At 40.9% G+C, this 21,929-nt stretch overlaps 1 protein-coding gene across 1 annotated transcript in view; it reads right to left on the reverse strand.

Annotated features, from left to right (window-relative positions):
- The window catches only part of mtcl1 (microtubule crosslinking factor 1), a 78,425-nt gene that overhangs the window by 19,692 nt on the left and 36,804 nt on the right, over window positions 1-21,929 (reverse strand). The window contains 7 exon segments of the mRNA XM_025900049.1: window positions 943-1,110; window positions 5,239-5,409; window positions 8,548-8,784; window positions 9,775-9,876; window positions 12,859-13,005; window positions 18,667-20,055; window positions 21,219-21,278. Coding sequence (XP_025755834.1) covers window positions 943-1,110; window positions 5,239-5,409; window positions 8,548-8,784; window positions 9,775-9,876; window positions 12,859-13,005; window positions 18,667-20,055; window positions 21,219-21,278 — 2,274 coding nt within the window.

The raw sequence follows: 21,929 nt of genomic DNA on the forward strand, positions 1-21,929 counted from the left end.
GACCTGAGACACATGCGTCTTTGCTATAATCCACACTAGATTTACACTTACAGATTCGCTAATCCACCACAATCTGGCATTAAAATTGTCAGACAGTCGGTTTCAGACAGACTACAGCACTGAGTAAACACACAGCTTCCTCATCATTATATTTATTGCTCTGCCAGACAGCAGCCATGCTATCACACAGGGCTTTGCCAAAACAAACAATAAACAGTTTTCTTCTTAGGTGAAGTTGGAAAAATTTTCATCGAGCCATTTGATTAGCCAAAACTAATCAGACACATTGATCTGTTACTAAAACTGATCTATTTAATAGTTCGTGCTGATGCAGGAAAGCATGCTTTAGCAAATAAAACTACCTAGATGCGTTTGATGCCAAGCAAACTTCAGCATTTATGACACCGACACAAACATCAGGTCATTTTTAGATGAGGATGTACAAAGCACTTCTACCTCATTAGGAATATGAATGAGTGCTTTAACAGCTGTTTTCAGTTCTGTAAGAAATGCTCAGAGGAACACTGAACAATTAGGCTCAAAGCTGAATTAATTAGTTTGTGCAAAGACAGATTATATCCATTGTGCAGTGCCAAGAGTGTGATTCATCATTATTTCCTTGGATGCTGTTCTTTTTTAAAAATTTAATCGGTGAGGGGAGATTATGAATGTTCGTTTGTTTGTCAGATGTGATATGGCTTAAGACAGTATTTAGGGCTATTATTCATTCCAGTGCTTTACTTTCAAAATGGAAAACTGGCCAAAGAGGAGCAGTGAGCTTACAGGTAGAAAAAAGGGAAAACAAAACAGGTTTTCTCTGAGTGCGAATAGGCAACATGTTTCCTGTCGTCCTGCTGCTTACTATTTAAAAAAAAAAAAAAAAAAAAAAAGGCAGATTGTGTCCTGTCCCTTTAAAGGTGGGTGCTGAGACGCCATCTGTACCTGGGCGACATGGCACTTCATCTCTGCCCACTTGACCTCCCAGGCGGCTTTGTCATTGGCGTAGGATTGCTGCAGTTGGCATCGCCGCGCCTCCTCCTCCCGCAGCTCCTCTCGAAACTCCTCCAGCAGCGTCCGCAAGACCTGCAGCACTCGACGCGTCTCGCCGAACTGCACGGACAGGATTCAGACAAAACAATCATCAGAAACACACATTGGGCAAATTGTGAACGAACACACTCAGAATCCTTATCTTGAAAACTGTGATTCGTTCAACCCGCGTCCTTTTTTCTCTGAATCACCTCGGGATGAACCTGCTTTGTGAGCGTTTTATAAAATCAATTTTACTTTTCTTCTTGTCTATTCGCCTCTATTTTTTCCTATCCTTGTCCTTTTTTTGACCTCATCCAGTAAAGAGCTGAAAGCTGGGGGAGAATAAAAAACAGTTTAAAATTCCTTCAGAACTTCTGAGCAATGCGCTAATTATGGCTGCAACGAAAACTTTCATCATCCAGGATCTGGATTCGGATTCGTATGGCTCATGGCTACATGAGCAGCCTCATCCAGTCGAGTACAGGGAAAAGAGCAGCGGTGCTTTCCTGAGCTGTCTGCTCAGACAGGTGTTTGCAGAGCCGCTTGCCTCTGGTGGTCCTGCTGTGGAGAGGCTTCAGGTCTTGGCAGGAGGCAGTGAGTCACAAAAAGAGTCTGATCACCTCGAGGTGTCACTACAGCGCTGCCGGCTCTGAGAACATAACATGAGCGCAATAGTTGCAAACTATTGTTTGCTTGAGTCTTATATAGTTCATTTTTTATTTATGTTTTTAGGGTAAATAATACCAAAACAAAACTGAGATGAAAAAAATATTCAAAGACTGAGGCTCTCATTATAAAAGGAATATAAATAGTGTGCTTTTACCTTTCTAGCATACTGTATATAACAGAAGTCAAACTCATTTTAATTAATGAGCCACAGGCAGCCCAATATGATCCTAAGTGGGCCATGTCAGAGAATTTCTTGCACAGTAAACTCATAATTTTCCCGTTGCTTTTAGTGTAAAACAATAAAAAATGTTCAAATTTAATGAACAACCCATCTACGGAGTACATGATGAATGATCTGAGAAAAGAACCTGAGATGTTTCTCCCATATTAGCCCCAGAACTGAATTTAAAATCTTGATCTCGACTGCATCATATTGTTAAGACCTACTAGTATCATATTATCCCAATAGAGCTCTTCCCTCTCAGACTGCAGGCTTACTTGTGGTTTCTGGAGTTTCTAAAAGTAGAATGGGAGGCAGAGCCTTCAGCTATGAGGAACCAACTCCCAGTTTGGATTTAGGACACAGATATCCCTCTCTACTTTTAGGATAAGACATAAAAGTTTCCTTTCTGATAACACTTAAAGTTAGTCCTGGAACTGAGTCTGATTTAATCAAGGCTGATGAGCTTTTAGTTATGCTGCTATAGGCTCAGCCTGCTGGTGGATTTCCTGTGATTCAGATTCATCGATCATTGATTTCTATTCCCCTCTTTTTACTGTTTATATCCTTCACAGTCGTTACAGTTTTCATAGTAGTACATTTTCACCCGTACAAGACTAAAAACAAAACAAAGGGGCAATTTGACCATTTATATCACTTTCACCAGAAGAGCTCATATCTGGCAGACATCACAGTTGCAAAATCATTCAGCCTGGGTTTTGTTTTCTTATGACCTGCTCCTATGCTTCTTCAGACCAGCCACTCCCACCAGTCCTCAGTACATACACCTCCACCTTTGGTAAATTATCTTGATGCCTGACCTTTCCAGCATTCTGTTTTCTTAACCTTTCCTCATACTTTGGATTCTGGCTCAGCCTGATCCCCCGTGTGTTCCCCGTCTGCCTGTTTTTGTAACCTTGAACCTGTATTATTGAAGTAAAACTCACTTTCTGCCTTTACAGCCTGCCTCCTGTTGTGCTCGTAAGGCCACAGGATAAAAACAATCAAGGTTTCACAGGTCTCACATTTCTATAACTACAAGAATGAGCAATCACCTTCACTCAGAAGTCGCTATAAAACATAACAAATTCTACAAGTGAGTTTAATATAAAGAATGAGGACCACGGGCCAAGTTTTAAAGAAATGAATCGGCTCCTATGAAGCATTTCTTTACTTCTTTACTGTCCCATAAATATGTAGGTTGTCACAGCACAATGAGCCACTTTACAACATCATCTACCATTGTGATTTAAAGCTAGTATTAAGCTAGCAACAGCATCAGTCTCAGCATCAACAACCAGAAACAGCGATGAAACCTCGTATGAATGACTTATGATTTGTAAGGAAGCTGGAGTGAATGGAAGATCCCGCCCATGTTTAAGCAGCAACACAAAAAACACAATCTGGCTCAAACTTCGTTGCCAAAACCGGTGACGTCAGTATCCGAGTGCTGTGAAGTCAACGGTTAGACGTCTACATTCAGCTGCTGGAAAAACACCACGTTCACAGACTGCTTAGTCTAATTAAAGGAGGAGCTCTCCCTACCAGAAATGTGATGAAAGTTCACAACGACTGCAGAAGAATATCTTATCTGCAGTATGTAGGCTATTCATATATGCTTAAGCACTTCAATCATATCAGCCAATTGCAGTACCCGAAGGGATGAAGGATTTCTTCATCACCATCTGACTTCTGCTTACTTTCTTCTCTGGTCGTCACTGAGAACTGTGAATGACCCTTTCACATCTTATAATGCTTTTATGTCACTAATATCTCACTCTGGCTGCAGGACCTATGATCTGTGCTTGCTCTGCTCTGCTGCATGTGTGCAAATGCTTACTATATCAAGTCTGCATGTCTGCCCTCACATTAACCTACTATGCACGCTTGTTCACTGCTCACATACTGAAGCTACAATGTCAGATCATTGTACACACCATTTTTGAGATGCTGGGAAAAATCAAAACACGACAAAGTAGAGCACTTAGTGCTGCTTAATAATGCATTCAACCCAAAATGTCTAGCTCTTTTCTTTACTTTAACAGAGGGGTCAGCTGAGGTACTGAAAGGAGATTTCACCACATGAAAGATCTAGAAACTCAAAAAAAGGAAGCTCCTTTTGTCTCCTGATTTTTGCATAAACAAGAAGCATAAAACTGGGTTTACTCAAAATAATTACTGTCTCTAACCAGTTATGTAGGTCAAAATTCCCATCTGCATACTGTGCCAAGCAGCTCCAATGAATATCTGCCAAACACTCATTTGCACACAATGAAAGAGTAAAAAAAAAAAAAAAAAGGTATAACCTTCGGTATGTTTTCTTTTTACAGTTACTGAAGTCTCCATTACATTTTACTGTATTCCACTCCGTTTTACTAAACACAGCTTTGAACCTTTTTGTTTGTGTTAGAGCTCTCGGTCATTCTGAAAATATAAATTCATTCAGCCAGAAAACCGTGCTGAAGAAAGAACAAAGAAACCGTGTTATCATCTGCACTAAGGATGGTGTAGCTTGAAACAAATAGTAGTAGAACTGCAGCCAAAGCCCTTATTTCATTCAGTAATACCATCGTACAGTCATCATGCCTCAAACTTCACATCCTATCCAAGTTTATTACATTTCTGACGCATGCTGTGCATGTATTATACTCATAAGGGTGCCAAATTCATGCTTTTGAACTCAGTAAGTGAGAGTCATTATGTGAGGGACCATTAACAAGCTTTTGCTCTTTAAAGTGCCCAGAAAGACTCCACCAGATGAGTGACTCAATTTCAGAGCTTTGCCCTAAACGTGCAACAGAAAAAGATGATCTTATCCACACGGCTTAAAAATTGCAATAAATTAAAACATTACTGGGGCTCAGTTTGGGAGAATTTGCAAAGACTGTCGGATTCAAGATGGGAAGAGGCTCTGACTGGAAGGATCAGGGCACACTGTGGTCAAAAAGGGATGGACATGTTACTCAGGTCAACTCTGACAGGTAAATGATGGTCATTTGGTACTTTGGGGGTCCAAAGTGTGCCAAAAAAACAATCCCCACACCCTTACACCCCTACTCGCAACTTGATCTATTCATACAAGCCAGGATGGTTGCATGGTTTCATCATGTTTACAGTAAATTCTGACTCCGCCATCTGAATGTTGCAGCAGAAGTCGAGACTCATTGATTTCTAAACCAGCCTGTCTTGACCAAGTCGCTGCCATATGATTGGCCGATCAACTAATTGTGTTAATGAGGTGTCTCTAAAACGGTGTCTGCCTTTTTACATTTCATAAAGCGTGTGTGACAGTGGAGCTGCTGTAAGAGGCGCTGTACCTGTCTTTGGTGCTGCAGGTGACGGTCAGGTGACGGCAGAGGGATCATGGGTGTGGTGTCGGGGACGTCCCCTGGAGTCTGTGGTAAACACATTCTGTCGTCTCGGTCTGACTCCCCCTCCGCCTGCTCCATGATCACTCCCAACTCTGGGAAGCCCTCCAACTTCTCAAACTGGAACAGATGATAGAGAAACAAAAAGCCATGTTTTCATTCGTGCGCTTAGTTTGTGGGTTTTTTTTGTGTACCAACACATTCTGTTTCAGGCTCACAATCGCTGAGCCTTTCCCAGCATGCAACAGACAGAAGGTAGAAACACACCCAAGTCTTTCACCAACACATCTGAGCTATCTAATACGAACAACAAGTCATGCTCAAAATCCATATCCGTGAGTTTAAACCACACAAGTATTCAGTCGGGGTTATTTTGGAGGAAATGAACTAACACTTAAGTTATGCAAAAATTATTATTATTTTTTTCCTTTTTTGGCAGCTGGATAATCTGCTCCTTCACCCCTTTAATTCCTTAATTTTCCACCTGAAAAACATCCTCGAAATTCAGTCAGTCAAAGCTCCACAACTCTAAGCCCTCAAATGAAAATCTCTGGGCTCCAAGGATAAGAGACACATGGGAGAATTTTGAAACACAATAAGTCGCCGTCTCCTTATCACCAGGTGACAGTGAGGTTTGCAAAACTCCAGCGAAAAAAGGAAAAAGGGCATTTTTAATAAATGGGAGCTCTGTAACGCCGCAGATACCGATGTTATTGAACTTGTTCCAAAAACTCTAATAAATTTGATGCAACAGATAGAAAGCAAAACAAATGATCGAGCGTGGTGTAATGCTGTGAAACCTTTGAAAAAATAGCAGCAAGTTGCCCATTAAATAACACACACACACACAAAAATCACACTTATGATGTAAAAGTTTAAAAAAACTCGTGTTTCAAATATACTTGGGATTACAGAGTTAAGATTGCCACTGATTGAACTGCTTTGGACTAGTTTCTATTATACTCTAAGTCTGTGAAACTGAACCCTGGTCCTGGTACTAGAAACGTAATTTCGTCCTATATCGCTGCATGCATGTCAACAAAGAGATGCCATTAATGCATACGTCTAACCGAGGTCAGCATTAACAGCAATCACAGAGAACATTTGCAGAAGAGCACTTACAGATCTTTCTGTATTTGAGGCATTGGACTGTAACACACTTAAAACGACAAAAATGACCATGCCCTCGCACAATTAAGAGGCGGATACAGTGTTTGCTGCTTTGTGCTTTAGACGTTACATATCACAGCCTTCTCACTGTGACTTGTACAGAAGTGTAGTGTGGCCTTCCCTGTCAGTTAGAAGAGCTCAGTGCTCTTTATGCTTTCTGTTCCAGGGAAACAGCCTAGAGGCAAAAATCATTCATTCAGGTCTATGGAGTGCATCAATCAGAAGATCCTCAAAAAACCCAAAACAAACAAACAAAAAAACAAAACATTTCAAATGTTTCTCGACACTCTGACAGAAAAAACACAGCAGCAGCAACCGAAGCTGACTCATTTGATTTCTTCAGGTGTTATACTTATACCATATTAATGCTTTTTAAACCTTTTATGGTTCAAACTACACCCTGCATTCACCCATCAGGGCAATCTAAGGTTCACAGTCTTGCTGGACTACACTCGTTGCTTGGCTTATCCAGCCTGCAGGTTGACGTTCTGATTAAAGACTGACCCCATCCAGGATTTACAGTTGTGTAAAAGTTGCCCGAAGTAAAGTAAACTTATTCGCAACTACACCATCTTCTATTGGTGGTGTAAATTTGAGTGTATTTATTATTCTTACTAGGATGGCTTTTGTTTCAAGTGTCCTGACACAGGACATTGTGCAAATGAGAATGTTCTCAATATAGAATCGTGAATAAATAAAGTTACTTGAATTTGAGTAGATTAGTTATTCTCTCCACGTGATTGAAGAGTTTTCCTCTCCGATCATGTTTAGCGTCAATAAACTGAAGTTATTCTAACAACAAAGCCAGCGCAATCTCAAACACATGGTCTCAACAGCCTTGAGCCTTTGCAGACTAAACACCAAAATAAGTTCAGCAGCTCTTTTTTTTCCAACCTTTTTTTGTTTTTTAAAGGTGAGAAGCATCGATTTGTTTTACTGTTTCTGAATCTAAGGACTGTAAAGCTCTTTGAGGGTATTATGATGATTAAAGGATATTAAAAAAAATCAAGTTTAAGTGAGATTTAAGGTCAAGGTAAGATAAGGACGATGTAAACACACAGAAAGAAACCTGCTGGTAACTCGCTGCTCGACCATCTGTATACAAATTAGGCTTCAATGAGTCAGGATAGAAAAAACGAGGGATTTAGAAACAGCAGCACAGAATTATGCAAAAACAGCTCATTCGAAGAAAGAAAATAAATTCTCCATCAGAAAGAAATTAAAGGAAAAGAAGTTATCACTGCTGGCTGCGGTGCATAGAGTAATCCAGTGAGTGTATTCATCTAAGAAAAACAAAACTAAACACATGAATCTTATAAATTAGGAGTTTAATCAACCAGGGGCAGGAGAAGATAACAAGGAGAAGTGCAACATCGACCGCTGAATCAACAAGGTGAACAACTAATGGAGTCGCTCAATCAGCCGGCCAACCAATTAACCATCGGTCCTGCGGGTTTGACGTACACATGAGTAAGAGGTGCAGGGCTGCAAACGATTCAGGATGAGTCACTTGCTTGTTGTCGTTTTCCTCGTGTTGTTCCTAATGATTGACTTAAACCACAACCCACCTTATCTGCAGCATTTTTAAGGGATTTGGGTTACTCCGACAGAATATCTGCACTGAATTACAGCTTCCTGGAACTTTATTTATTATTCAGTATATCCACGGCTACCTTTAATTCTCACTGGATGATGAGAGTAATGGAATGAATCCAAAATGCTGACTTCTGTGCAACAGATCATCTTCATGGATGATGCAAAAGGTAAAACCAACAACTGTTCCTGGATTCTGTGCAAAGTCCCCCACAAGAGAGTGAAGTGAAAATATTGAAAAATTCATCAGAATGAGCTGCCTGCAGGGTAAAAGTTAAAAAAAAGAAAAAGAAAATATTTTCTGGCATAACTCTTTGATCCTTTCCCTTTCATTCCCTAATTATTATTTTATTAACAATTATTTCTTTGCGTCATCATCACTTGTGTCTGGTTTCTGGTGCAATGAAGAGTCAAAGCGCTCAGAAATGAAGAGAATAATTTCATCGATAAAATCTTAAGTAAAAACTATGTCCACAAAACCCCCGTCGGACTCACCTCTGGGTGCACCGAGTCGTCTCCAGAGTCTTCTTTGCGTCCGAGCTTCCAGTGCATAAGGATCCACCTGAGCTTCATGTAGATGATGATGATGTTGCGTCTAAAGAGGCGGACCTCTTGCTGCAGCATGGCTCTCTCCTGAGCCCAGGGCACCTCATGAGTCTGAAGGCCCTGCAGCTCCAGACCCTCACGCTGGGCCTCCATACGTAAACGCTCATCATCCTGCTGCAAAAAACCCTCCATTCATATAGTGAAATAAACAAAACAGAACTATCAAATACATACATACATATAAAATCTTTGTTTTACTTGGATTTGACCTTCCACTAATATCTTTGTTTTTGTGATCGAACTTGTATTTTCATACTCCAGCATGCAAAAAAGTATGTTTTATTTTATGGTGTTGTAAAATACACCTGAGAAACTGTCACTAGTCGTCTTTTCCAGTTTAAAGTTTTTTCTTTTGTGTGTTGTCAAATATGAGACGTTCCAAGAATGCTTTACAGCACTGAAAAATCAGAATTATTTTTCACATTTTAACCAGCCAATCCAAAACTTCCTTTTTAAAAAAAAATGTATTGTGTGCCAGATTATGGATCCTGAAATTTCAGGTTTTTTATGTTCAATAGTTTTTGAGATGTTCAGGTTCAAACATGGCCTTAGATCTCAAAGTGGGAAAAAAGTGTGCTGGAAGTGGATCAATGGCCCATTTTTCAAAAACTATATCTTAAAAAGTATCTGATATATAAAGCTAAAATTTCACACCAATCAGTATATAATCATCAAACCCTGGACCATAAAGTTTATATGTAAATTGGTGACAGTCGAGCAGAAAATGGTCAGAATTTGATGATTTGGAATCAAATTACTCAAGAGACACTTGGGGATAAACCATAAAGTACCAAGAATACAAAACATAAGGGAAAAAAAAGACAAACCTAAACAAATTATGAACAAAAACATATTTTGTTGCAAAGCCAAGTAGAATTAAACCCAAACTTGAATCAAATGAAGAGCAGTTTCATTGATAACGCACACTGAAGACTGTATCACATCAGTGTTGGTCTAAAACTATTCATTCAATAAAAATACTGAAACTTTCTTCCCCATCGGATGGTGTTGTGCACTTAAAATCTGCTCAGCCAGCAAAGATAGAAAACCCAGCAAAGTGTGATACCGCTGCTCCTGCGCTCATTCTCTGAAGGTGTTCAGACTGAATAACCGTACCTGAGGCAGAGAAGCGACGGCCTCCCGTTCCTCCGTTGCCGCCCTCATCCTTCGCTCGTGATCCAGACGAAACTGGATGTCAGAAGCAGGCGTGTCCCGGAGCTGAACCCACAACAGCACAGCAAACAATTATTTAACCATATCCCTGGATAAATTTACACACATACTGATGTCTCACGATTGGTCTTGAAGCTATAATTGAAAGCCAAACAGGGATTTGTGGGCGAGATTATTCTACTTGATCATATTTATAATTTTCAATTCACTGCAAAATAAAAACTCACCGAGGAAGACAAGGGGAAGAAAAACCCCTCAAATGAGATCCGAGTTTTGTGCAAGGAAAAAACCCCATTAAAGCTTCTTCTGCAGCATCTCAAGAAATGATTAGGATTTAATGCTGCTCATTTCAGGCTGGACTGTTTCTTTATTTAGCAGCATCAAAGCTTTATGATCAAATTTCAAGCACTGGACTTTTTCATTTTTTGTGAATTACCAAAGAGTTACATTTGCTTCATGCCTGATCGGGCAGGTGTAGAATGGTTTCTATCCCCCAAATAAATCTTTCTAAACATGCGAAAATTGTTAATGCACTAAAAAATTGAGAATTTGCAGCTGAACTGATTCTTTTGTGTAAAAGTTTTCTGAAAGCCTATCTTTAAATATGAAAATGAGTTCATATCCAATTAAATATGAAATAATTTGCATAAATTACCAAGTGATAAAGTGCATTAAAATAATTAAAATGCTGGAAACTGTGGTGCTAAAAAAATTGAAGCTAAAATATTACATGCCAACTGCAAAGGGAATTGGCAAAGTTTGTTTAACTACAAGTAAAAATGCTCTTAGGGAAATGATATGTCCATGTTTATGGTTTTGAATGTGATGATTCGTTTTCGGTCTTCATCTCTTTCATAAGACATCCGCATCTTTCCCTCTAAAAATACCCCAAACTGCAGACTGACAATTTGGAAGTTGCAGCAATTTATAATGCGATTTCTCTTCTCTATCCTTAGCTGGGACTATACTGTACCCTCCAACAGCGAGTTGAGCTGTTCAGCGTGTACTGACCCTGGATCGCCTCCCTGTCAGCCCAATGTCAAATGCAAATCACACAGGCCAACAGTGCACTGCTAATCCTGCCATATCCAAGCTGCTTTCCCCATTCATTCACTGCACCTCGCAGATTATACTGCAGCAGAGAGCGCAGGGACAAAAAGAAATCCACATGAATGTGCTATAACTGTAACTGTAATAGTTGTGTGTCACATCGCTGTCGCTGCTGCCAGTGCTCTGCATTACATAACAGCCAGCAATTTCTCTATGAGCACAAACATGAGGCAGCGATTATGAATCACGGTGTCCTGCGATTACACAGCCAGTTTATTAATCAGCCGAGTCACCGAACGAGCTACCAGATCTGAGATGATGTGTGCTGGTAGCGCTCAGGTCTTTGATCTTCTGTGTGTGTGTGTGTGAGGGGAGGGGTATGGGTATTGTGGTTCCCCTGTGTCAGCTGCACTTTTACATACATTAAATATGCTGAATCACGAAAGTAATACTGGTAGTGATGAACCAGAGCCAGAGGGCGTTGTTGCAGAGTGCACTGCCTGCAGATTCAGCTCTAATATGCTAAATACACACACAGGCCTAACAAGTCATCCAAATGTACTGCAGTTGTACACGGCTGCTGTTTAAAAGAGCAACAAACTGCCCGCCCACCCGCAGATGCACACAGGATCAGCAAATCTGCTGCAATGAATGAGCAAAATGTTTTCAAGCTCCTTTGAACTTTTATCGGTAATCAAACCTACTTCTCGTCCACTACATCAAAGTTTCCCCTAAAGTTTCCTGACATCAAAGTGTCCAGGGGTGATACAAATTTTCAAAGAAAGAAGAAAATGTGAAACCAAAGGAGAAATAAAATAAATTGAACATCAGTAGCTGTGGGAGTGGATTTTAGTGTGGAAGTAGAGCGAGTGGATGAAGTGACATCGTGTTCATCAAGAAGTGACCGTGGCTGGAGTGTCACTAGACATGCTGGACTTAGAGGCCTTCTGGACAGTTCAAATTTAACCCACTGTTGTTTACAATCAGCCAAATTTGGAATGTATTTGGATACAATGTAAGATGCCTTTGTTAGGCACCAACATAACTTATGTTTGTACTAGTGCTGTCAGCGTTAATCTCGTTAAAATGACGTTAACGGCATAACCGCATTAACGCGCCAAATCTCCGTTAGCTTGTATCGCCCCGTGTGTGGGCCTGCACAGCGTCAACGTGTTAGCGCAGTTAGCTAACACGTTAAAGAGCTAATAGTGCGGATCGCCCCATGCCTGGACCTGCATGGCGTCAACGTGTTAGTGCGGTTAGCTCTTTAACGCGTTAGCTAACTGCGCTAACACGTTGACGCCATGCAGCCCCACGCATGGGGCGATCCGCGCTAACTCGCTAACGGAGATTTGCTGCGTTAATGCAGTTATGGCATTTACATCATTTTAATGAGATTAACGCTGACAGCACTAGTTTGTATATAATATGCTTTTTGTCTTTAATTTCTAAGTAATCTGTGAAATCTAACTCTTTACATTTGACCTGTACCTTTAAGCGTTCAACTTGAGTCAACTCCAAAAATCAACTCCAAACTGTAAACCCCTGACTATCACCAAACAATGTCACAAGTGCAACAGAACAGATATTATCAGCTGGCATGCACAGATCACTTCCATTTCAAAGGTAAGCTCCGCATTCATTGTATCTTAAATACTTGTGTCAGGTTAGCGCTAGAAAAATTTGGAGATAGAGAGCTGCAACTCTCAGGAAAGGAAATAAAGTATGTAAATAGGATGTCTCAAAGCTTTGCACATATCAATATGTTGAGATCTAAATGTTTGAGTTAGTTCTGGAGTTGCTGTTTGGAGTTTACATTCATCCTGCAGAGCTGCACTTGACAGCTATTCACCCTGCGGAGCATTTGAATCAGTTGGTGATGGAGTAATATAAAAACAGTGTTCAGGTCAAAAAAAAAAAAACCTGTCCAGATTTATGGTTCAGACTTAGCAGAAGGGAGATGGAGGAGGCACTGACCTCTACTTTTAAAGCCAGGGGCCTGTGGTACCTAGTGAGTCCAGTGGCTCCCCTGCTCTGGGCCTGGCCCCCACCCTGGCTCTGGCTCTGGGGCTCCACGCCTCGCTCCTGTCCTAGACGCCACTCCAGCTCATCCCTCTGACCGGACTGTGAGTGACGTGGGGTGGGGGAGGGAAGGAGAGGGGAGGGAGGGGAAAGGGGGTGGGGTGGGGGTAGTGTGGACGGTGGGTGTAAGGGATTAGGGGGATGGGTGACAGGTGCGGGATACAGGGGTGCAGGTGGTGGCGGTGGTGATGGTGGTATTGGAGAGGGAAAGATGTGTGAGGTGGGTTGTGGACAACAAAGACAGAAGACACCAAACAGGGTGAGGGGGACGAGAAAGCGGGCAGGGAAAAACAAAAACAGAAACAGAAAATGGGTAAAGAAGATAAGCCGAGGGGGGGGTAATAATCAACTAACAGACTACACGATGTGGAGAAGAACAAACGGACTACAGTACAAAGAAGAGTGCAAAGAGGAAGACCAACTTAAAGATGACGGCGTATGAGAGAGATGAGAAGAGAACGAGAATGAGGATGAACAAAATCATGGGCTGAAACATCTGGCGGGAACACAAAGAGGAACAAAGAGAGGGAATCGGGGAGGAAAAGAATGCAAAACACTTGTTATGAAGCGCATGCAATGAGGGATACATGAGTCCAAACCAACAGCTGAGAGATACCACGGCAAACTGCAGAGCTAGCACGCTAAAGGTTTTCAACGCATGCCCGTGCACAGCCGTGTGTGTCGTAGAAGCAGTAAACTAAAGGGAAGTTGCATCTTGAGCCTGTACGATGCACATTGTTTTCAGACAGTACAGCATTGAAAATACACTGAAGTCATTGGAGGCTTCGGTCAAGCTTTTGTAGCAACATGCTAGCTGCCTCCTTTGTAGCAGTGCTCACATGTTTCTTCGAGTGTAATATTGCTACTAGCAAGCAGTTAAGTCATCATACCAAAGAGGTAAGGTATTTATCAAAGAAAAAAAACAATGGTAAGTTTATCTGCTACAACAGAGCGACTTTTATTGTTTCCACCTTGTGAGTCCGTGTCGTCTTTCGAAAATTTAGCGTTGCCAACGAAACTTTAGCAGGAAATGCAGTTTTGGGAATTTTGTCATGTGTATTTGTCTGTTTGGGTTTTGTCAATGCAAAAATGCAGCAACATTGTAAATTGTTGTTCCCAAAAGTTTAATAAATGTGTAGCTGGGGTCAAAAGATGGATGGGATCCATCTTATGATTACTGAATAAGGGGCACCAGGGGGCCCATGGTCCTTTTCCCTCTTTACGCCTCTGTCACAGAGTCTCTCTCTCTTTTAATGCATTTTTATTCTATATATCAAATATGTTTAGAGAATATTTAACATTTAATATTTTACATGGCTGCAGTGTGAGATATAATTGGTGTTACAGCTGTTGCAATCCTAATGCAGGATGTGCTCTAATTTCTTATAGTTTTTATTTCTATATCTTGCAAAGTTGACAATATTTTCCATGAGTGTTTGAGAATCATTCAGAAACTATCTTCTAAGTTAAGAACAACTTCTTCAGAGCCTCATAAGTAAGTATATGAGGTTTTTGTCATTATCACAAGAATATTTTCAAACTAAGCTGTTGTTTTTATTATAACATTTTAATATCATAAATATCCCACAATCACAAAACCTGCATTTTTCATTTTAAGGGTTTTGCTCTCAAGATAATTGAGGTTTCATTATCACAATGTTATTACAAAATTTCAGTACTGCTGAGCCATATTTGTAATTTGGAACTCACGTTAATAAAAATATTTTCAAATAGATAAATTGTCATAATTATAACTGAGAGAAGTCTGAGAATGAGAAAATACCGAGATGGTGAGTTATAATGTAGGAAAAAAAATCAGTGAACATCAGAGAAGTTTTTAAGGGTGAATTTATACATATACATCTTAAATTGTATAATTCATTAAATATACTTCTTCTTGACACAACATACTTAGTCATAAAGAGACGTTTTAATGATAATTTTCAGGTAGAAATACAAAAAAATTACAAAATAATTACATGAAAATGCCTATTTTTACTCCTTGCTGAATGCACTTTTATAAAGAGCTTCATATTTAAATTTATCACACACACATTAACTACATTAATTACATTCTGAAGCTTTGAGATTTTCCAGCTTAATCCACCTTCAGCAGTTCTCAGTGCTTGAAGGCTTTTTTCTTTTCTTTGTTTGGAACAAGTCAAGGTTGTTAGTTCAGCGGTTAGCTTTAACTAACCCACCCAGCTTCACCCAGAAAACAAGTGAGTCCAACAGGCAGAGGAGCAAAGCAGAAACAAGTCATTGGACAGAATGAGTATGGAGGCAGCTTCACTCTATTATCTCTACAAAGCACACTGGGTTCTTCAAGGGAGAGATGTTTAAAGAGCCGTTTGTTTTATTCCATACGACAGTCTGGCTGATTAGAAATGACATCCAAGATGTCGGCCTGATCATGCAGCACAGGAATAATGAACCTGCTTTGGTAGAGTACACCGTATGTTGACATGTTGATTTACACTATAAAACAAGGACGCGATAAAACAAGGACAGAAAGCAGGATGCCAGCCAGCGAGGTTCTTCCACAGGCAACTCGCACTGCCATGCAACTCCGTTTCAGACTCTGTTTTTGGTCTAGCACAGGTTATTTTAGTGAGTGCACACATTTTTATGGTTTGTCTCCTTGACAACACCATGGAGTATCCAATCCCACGTGTGTCTGTGTGTGTGTGATGATATGTTGTGCAAACATAACAGCTACACCATTTTTGTGTCATAATGAGTCAGAGTAATGATAGTATCGTGTAGCGGAGCTATAAAGAGAAAAATACCAACTGAACTTCATGCGGCAATTCGTAGTGTCAAGAAAGTCGAGTCAAGTGGAAGAAGCTGCTAAACTCCTTTAGTACTTACTCCATTCACACCAAGCACCCTTTCAAGCACCCTCTTAAGCCAGCCACTCTCCTTTGGCCTTGGCTGACTGGAAGCAGGGTGGCTGCAGACAGTGAGTGCATGGAGAGGGAGGCAGGCAGGTAGGCAGGCAGGCGGGGCTTCTGGCTATGAGGATGTGCATGAAGATGCAGATGTGAAAGCAGCAGCAACAGCAGCAGCAGGAAGCGATGGTGGTGGCAGTGGTTCTGGGGAGGGGTGGCAGTGGTGCCAGTGTGGTAGAGCTGGGGTGAGTGTGGGGCCTGACACTGTGAGTTACTAAAGCCCTGGAGGTTTATTAAGGCCCTCAATCTCAATCTTCCTTTAAAGCTTACGGTTCGGATCTTTTCCAGTTTATCTAACCCTAAGCTCAGTTTCCTTATTGCTGGTTGACCAGTTGTGATGCTTCAAAGCATTTAACTGCCAAATGTCTGTCTGCAACAAGCTCATTGTCTCTTAGGTAACTTTTGACATCTCGTGTTTAAAATATAAAGAATCAGAGAGCCTGTTTACACTTTGTTTTAAAATCCATCTTGGGAATTTGTTTATCATGTGCCTCTCAGGTGTTTTATTACTGTCCAAGTCATAAACAGGTTGTCAAGGTTTTGGTGACAATTTAGGGAGCTGCAGTGTAGTGGTTTACATATTTGCCTAACATTTGTGAAAACTCCCCTCACTCTACTTGTAACAAATCATGTCAGAGTGGTGGTTTATGGTTGTAATTATATATTTTTTTTTACAGTTTTATATTTTTTATTCATTATCGATGGCATTTATTTACATCAACTGTATTCGGGTACCACGGATTAGAGTGCTATGACATATAAAACAGAACAGTTCAAATTCTCTTAATCTTGTTTTGAGTTGGTGTGGTATGACATGAAGCTCATTATTTCCCATCTTGATGCACCAAGCAAAGGCTGTCATTGGCCTACACTTTGTGAATACTGGCACTAGAGGTTAAAGGTCCTCGTGCACCAGTCAGGTGCCCAATTTGTGTTGCAAGTCCTAGCATAGAAAATAAAATGCTAAACAAACTGTTCCAACTATTGAAATTAGCAGGGAACCATTAGAATTAATACTTCAATAGCTTTGTGGCCTAACCAAAACACAAAAGCTATCATATAACAAAGCGTCTCATCTACATCTACTAGTCATCTATGCTTGTATTAACCACTGCCCACTTATGATCTGACCTTCCAAAACATATTTCAAAACTAAATGTAAACAGGCCGGAGGATTCAATGATACTGAAAATCAACAAGATAAATACCCAAACATAGCAGATGAAGGCTTTTCCTTTCCTTACCTCCCGTTTACTACCATTATATACCTATACTAACGCAAACAATGCTACAAAACTATAACATCCATTACTCACTCTATGCAAAAAGCTTCAGGAATCAACGTTATCAAATTTAGTCTGTACTGGGTCTTCGTAAGACATTTTTTCAACCAGTTAAAAGTGTTAGAGATAGACAGTTTCCCCAAATTGGACACTGTAGTCCTCCTAGTATATAAACTATATAACTGTACATAGTTTACTAGGCAGACACATGATGCACTGTATGAATGTTGACAGGGTTTGACAAAGTTCTGCACTTACTGGAAATGACAAGAGCAAACTGTCATCTAGCGTCATGTCTTGTGAATGTTTGCAACTTGTCAAGCTTCACATTAGAATTAATATTAAATTCTTGTATGGTGAAGGCAACAATTTAACACACAAATGCTAAACAATGACTAGCTGGCACTGTCATCTCCTTTCTGAAATCACAACCTGTCTTCTGTTTGTCTGATAAATATTTAAAGATTCTCTCTTTTTCCAAATATGCAACCGTGGCGACCAACGCGAGAGTTCCACACAAAGCTTTATGACGGTCACGAGTACTAGCCACGTACTTTTAGAGCACTTCATGCAGTCTCACTTGTCAGTATAAACATACTTATGCACTCAAGATATTGAATGTAAAAGTGTCTTCTCTACAATAACATTGCCAACGCTGTACCTCGACCTCGACCCGTCCTGCGTGGTACGCTGGTGGCAGCTCATTTAGCCTCGAGCCGAGAATATGAAGCAGCCACAGCGGCAGCAGAACTCCACAGTTTTCATGTGCAGTTTCATAAGCAGAATTTTTACACAGAACAGGAACCTTTCCTACATTTTACGCCTCATTTCTTACATTGGAGTTGAATGATTAAACTGAGCCTTCACTCTCATAACTCAACATACGAGCATTATATGAAGATAGACAATGAAAAAGTCCGAACCCTTCCTTCACGCCGTTTTTCTTTAATGAGATTCCTTTTGACAGGCACGGCTGTGCAGTGTGTGTCCTGCTAAAGATGAACCGCCAATTAGAGCTGTACCTTTAATTAGAGATGTTTTTTCTGCTGACTTGGACTCTCATTGAGTTTATTTTGGCCATAAATGTGTACTAATGACTGCACACTTAGGGACATTTAACTCAAAGCTAAATGAATTCTCACATTTACAATATACCACTGGGTATACTCGTATCCATCTTAATTTTGCCTGCTAGTTAAAGTCATTTTTTGGACAATTTAATGTTTCCTACTGCTTTTCAAGTTAATGAAGCCTTGATATTTGCTTCTCATAAGCTTAATATTGTCTGGAATAATCAGGAGCTTTAATCCTAATTGATGTTCTTATTCAAAGTTTTTATAGAACACGAGACGTTTTCCTTTTTGGAAAAAACAAAAGTGAAAAAGAACATCTCTGTGTACCAAAACATGTCACCTTACAGTACAGAAAGGTATTGAAAAGGTCAGAAGAAGGCGATCTATTGAACTTACCTGGAAGTCGGTCACCAGGTCTCTGCCAAAGGTGCCAATGGGAGAGTCACGAGACATGGAGGTGACGGTGGACAGGAAGCTGCTGGACTCTGTGAGGTTTGGCATGGGTGACAGATCATCTGTCCGTTCTCTCAGCCCCTCCCCTATGTGGTCCAGCTTCTCCATAAAGATGTGCAGCTCTGTGCGGAAAGCCTTCATGCGGGTGTTAATGGTGTCCAGGACTTGAGTGTCTGGTTTGGATCCTGAGGCTGCCCCGCCTTCGAGGCTCTCTCCTGTCGTCACCAGGAGCCTGCCCTCAAAGATCAGGCTGTCAGTGTCCGTGATCAAACGGTCCACTGTCTTCCCGAGCCTTTCTGCCTCTCGCTTCACATTAGCGAATGACTCCCGCTCTTCCCTTCTACGATTGGCCAGTTCAGTGGCACTGAGCTCGCTGCCATCTGATGGTTTGATGCTTCCAAACCCCGAGGTGGTTGCTGTTTTCTCAAACAGATCTTCAGAGTCACTCTCACCTCCAATAGGACCTTCTCTCTTGGGTTGGAGGAGGAGAAGTCGCCCTGCTTCCTCATCCTCTGCGGCTTCTCGCCGGCCCGCATCACTTTCCGCATCGCTGTCTCGAGGGCTGCCGGTTCGCAGGCCCAGGTGTGCAGCCAGGTCACAGCGCTGGACATTAGACATGAGGACACGGTTCTCATATTGCAGCTTCATCACCTTTCCGCTCAGCTCGTTGATCTGCATCCTGGCTGATTTAAGCTCCTCCATCAACATCCCACTAGTGGAGCCATTACCCGTGCCCCCGTTCCCAGGTTTAAACAGTACCCCCTCACTGCCTTCTTCGCCAACGGCCCCAGAGGTGCTGCTTGGACCAAATTTGAAGCGATTGAGTTCAGACGTAAGCTGCCTATTGTGGTCCTCAATCTCTGAGATGGAGCGGCGCAACAGCTCAGCCTCCTCCTCGACAAACTGGAGATGGCGACGAAGCTCACTGGCCGACTCCAGCGCATCGCCGCCATATGGAGACGAGGGCATGCTGGAGAAAGGCTCGCGCCCAAAGCAGTCTCTTTCATACTGACAGCGAATGTCTTCGTTCTCCGCTCTTAAGCTGCGGTTCTCCACCTCCAGCTCTACAATCTTTCTGCCCAGAATGTTAGCCTCCTCCTCCACCAGCTTGAGACGCAATCGTAGCTCAGCTTCTCGAGTGGTGTGAGGGCCACCGCCAGAGCACTCCGCGAGGGGAAGGGGACTGTCCACGTCCCCGTAAACTGATTTGTACTTCTGCAGCTCCTGCTCAAGTTCATCCTTTTCACGGCCGAGCTTGGCCATCTTTTTCCTCATGAGGCTGGACTCCTCTTTGGCAAACTGCAGCTGGCACCTGAGATCCGCACTGTCCTCCTAATGAAATAAAAATGACAGTAAAGCTGCTGTCGTCTAATACTTTTGTTATTGTCTGAAAACATCCAATAAAAATGCCAATCCACTCCAAGTGCAATTTTTTCCTACTATAACAGAGCATTTCATTCTATTTTGCATAGTACTTTATTCTATTGTATATAGTTTTTTATTCTTGTTGTATAGTATGTTATTCTATTTTATCTTATTCTATTCTATTGTGGTTTTCTTAACTTAAACTTATACTTTCTGCCATAACCAAAAAATTTCCCACGTGTGGGACTAATAAAGGTTTATCTTATCTTAAAAAGTCAACACCGATCCCTCCTGACTGTGGCTTTGTGGGTCTGGGGCGTTTGTTCATAGTAAGTGGCAAATACAGTATAACAGCAAGGAGTGCATGGATAGATTAACCAGTTTAAAAACTAATGATAAATCTAAATTTATTAAAAAGAAGAAAATGTGCACAGTGAGCCACGGAAACAGAAAAAAAACAGAGGTCTTATCACCATTTGTTAAAACTAAAAGTGATATTCGATAATTAAATTATAGAGATTGCATAAATGATCGATAAATATGGCTAGAACAAAGGAAGTGCAACAGAATATGTTTTATTACTGATGCATAATTTAAGAAATTACTTAAATTAGCTAAAAACAAAGAGAAACAGGGGACTAAAGAGTCGCGTGTTTAACTAATTGCGATGAACATCCAGTTCTGCCTTCAAATAGACGTATGACTGCAAAATTTACCAAAATGACCAAACATAGATTATTACATAAAATTAACAGACTGAAAAAAATCCCTGCAACACATAATTTAGCCCAGAAGGCAACAGTACATTTATTGAACGGGATAAAAGCAGTAAGCGGGCTACAGTAAATGTTCTCCCGAAGGCTCAGCTTAAATGTTGCAGCCTGCTTGTTTTCCTCTTATCTTCACTTACGGTTTCTCATTTTAAACTTTTGACTTCACACTTATTTTTCTATTTTCTTTCCTCTTGTTTTGATTTCTTTGTTTCTGCCTTCAGGATGTTTTTTCTTTAATTTTATCAAAGCTGCTTTTCTCTTTAAATCTGCTAATCCACGCCTGTAAAAGGGTTGAAAAAAAAGTGCCTTATTCTCTTTCTGCAGAGTGAGTAACGCTGACATCTTTTTGTTATTTACCTGACTTGTGGATTTCTTGTCTTTAAATGTTTCCCTGCTACCTCGTCGCCTCAGTGCAGTCTGTAAAAGAGCAAAACAGAAGGAACGCCTCATCAGAAACAAACTTCTTCACTGCTGCACAAAAGGAAGGAAATTTTTAAAACATGCCAACATTAAAGCAGAGTGATAAAGACATAAGAAGGCTATTAGGGAGGATCTCTGCAGCTCTATTGATATTTCCATAAATCACGATGCCAGTGTTTATATAGACAATCACGATGATGGCGTTTGCTAATGTGTATGCCAACTCCCTAATGTGAAGAAGACTCTGGAAAAAAGAAGCGCATTAATCTATGTGCATGTGTTATATAACATTGGCATCATCAGGTCAAAGCTAGATCTAATAAGGAAGTGTTCACTTTAGATCACATTGCACATCATGACATAATTACTGTCAGAGACTGTCCTGGTAATAGCCTGCATCCAAAGCTAACATCTGGCTAGCATGTCACTCTTTCTGTGGTTGAATGGAGCGGCAGATTGAACAGACAATATATATGATTTATATGAATAACCTAAAATGCCCCTTGAGACGATTCTGCTTTTTATTCAACTCAAAACTTGAGAATACAGATAAAGGGGGGTTAATGTCTGTCATGTCTGGTAATGTATGATGCACCAGGGTGCTTTATAGGGCTGTGCGATATGACCAAAATCTCATATCCCGATATT

This window comes from Oreochromis niloticus, linkage group LG18 (genome assembly GCF_001858045.2).
Source record: "Oreochromis niloticus isolate F11D_XX linkage group LG18, O_niloticus_UMD_NMBU, whole genome shotgun sequence".
Taxonomy (NCBI): Eukaryota; Metazoa; Chordata; class Actinopteri; order Cichliformes; family Cichlidae; genus Oreochromis; species Oreochromis niloticus.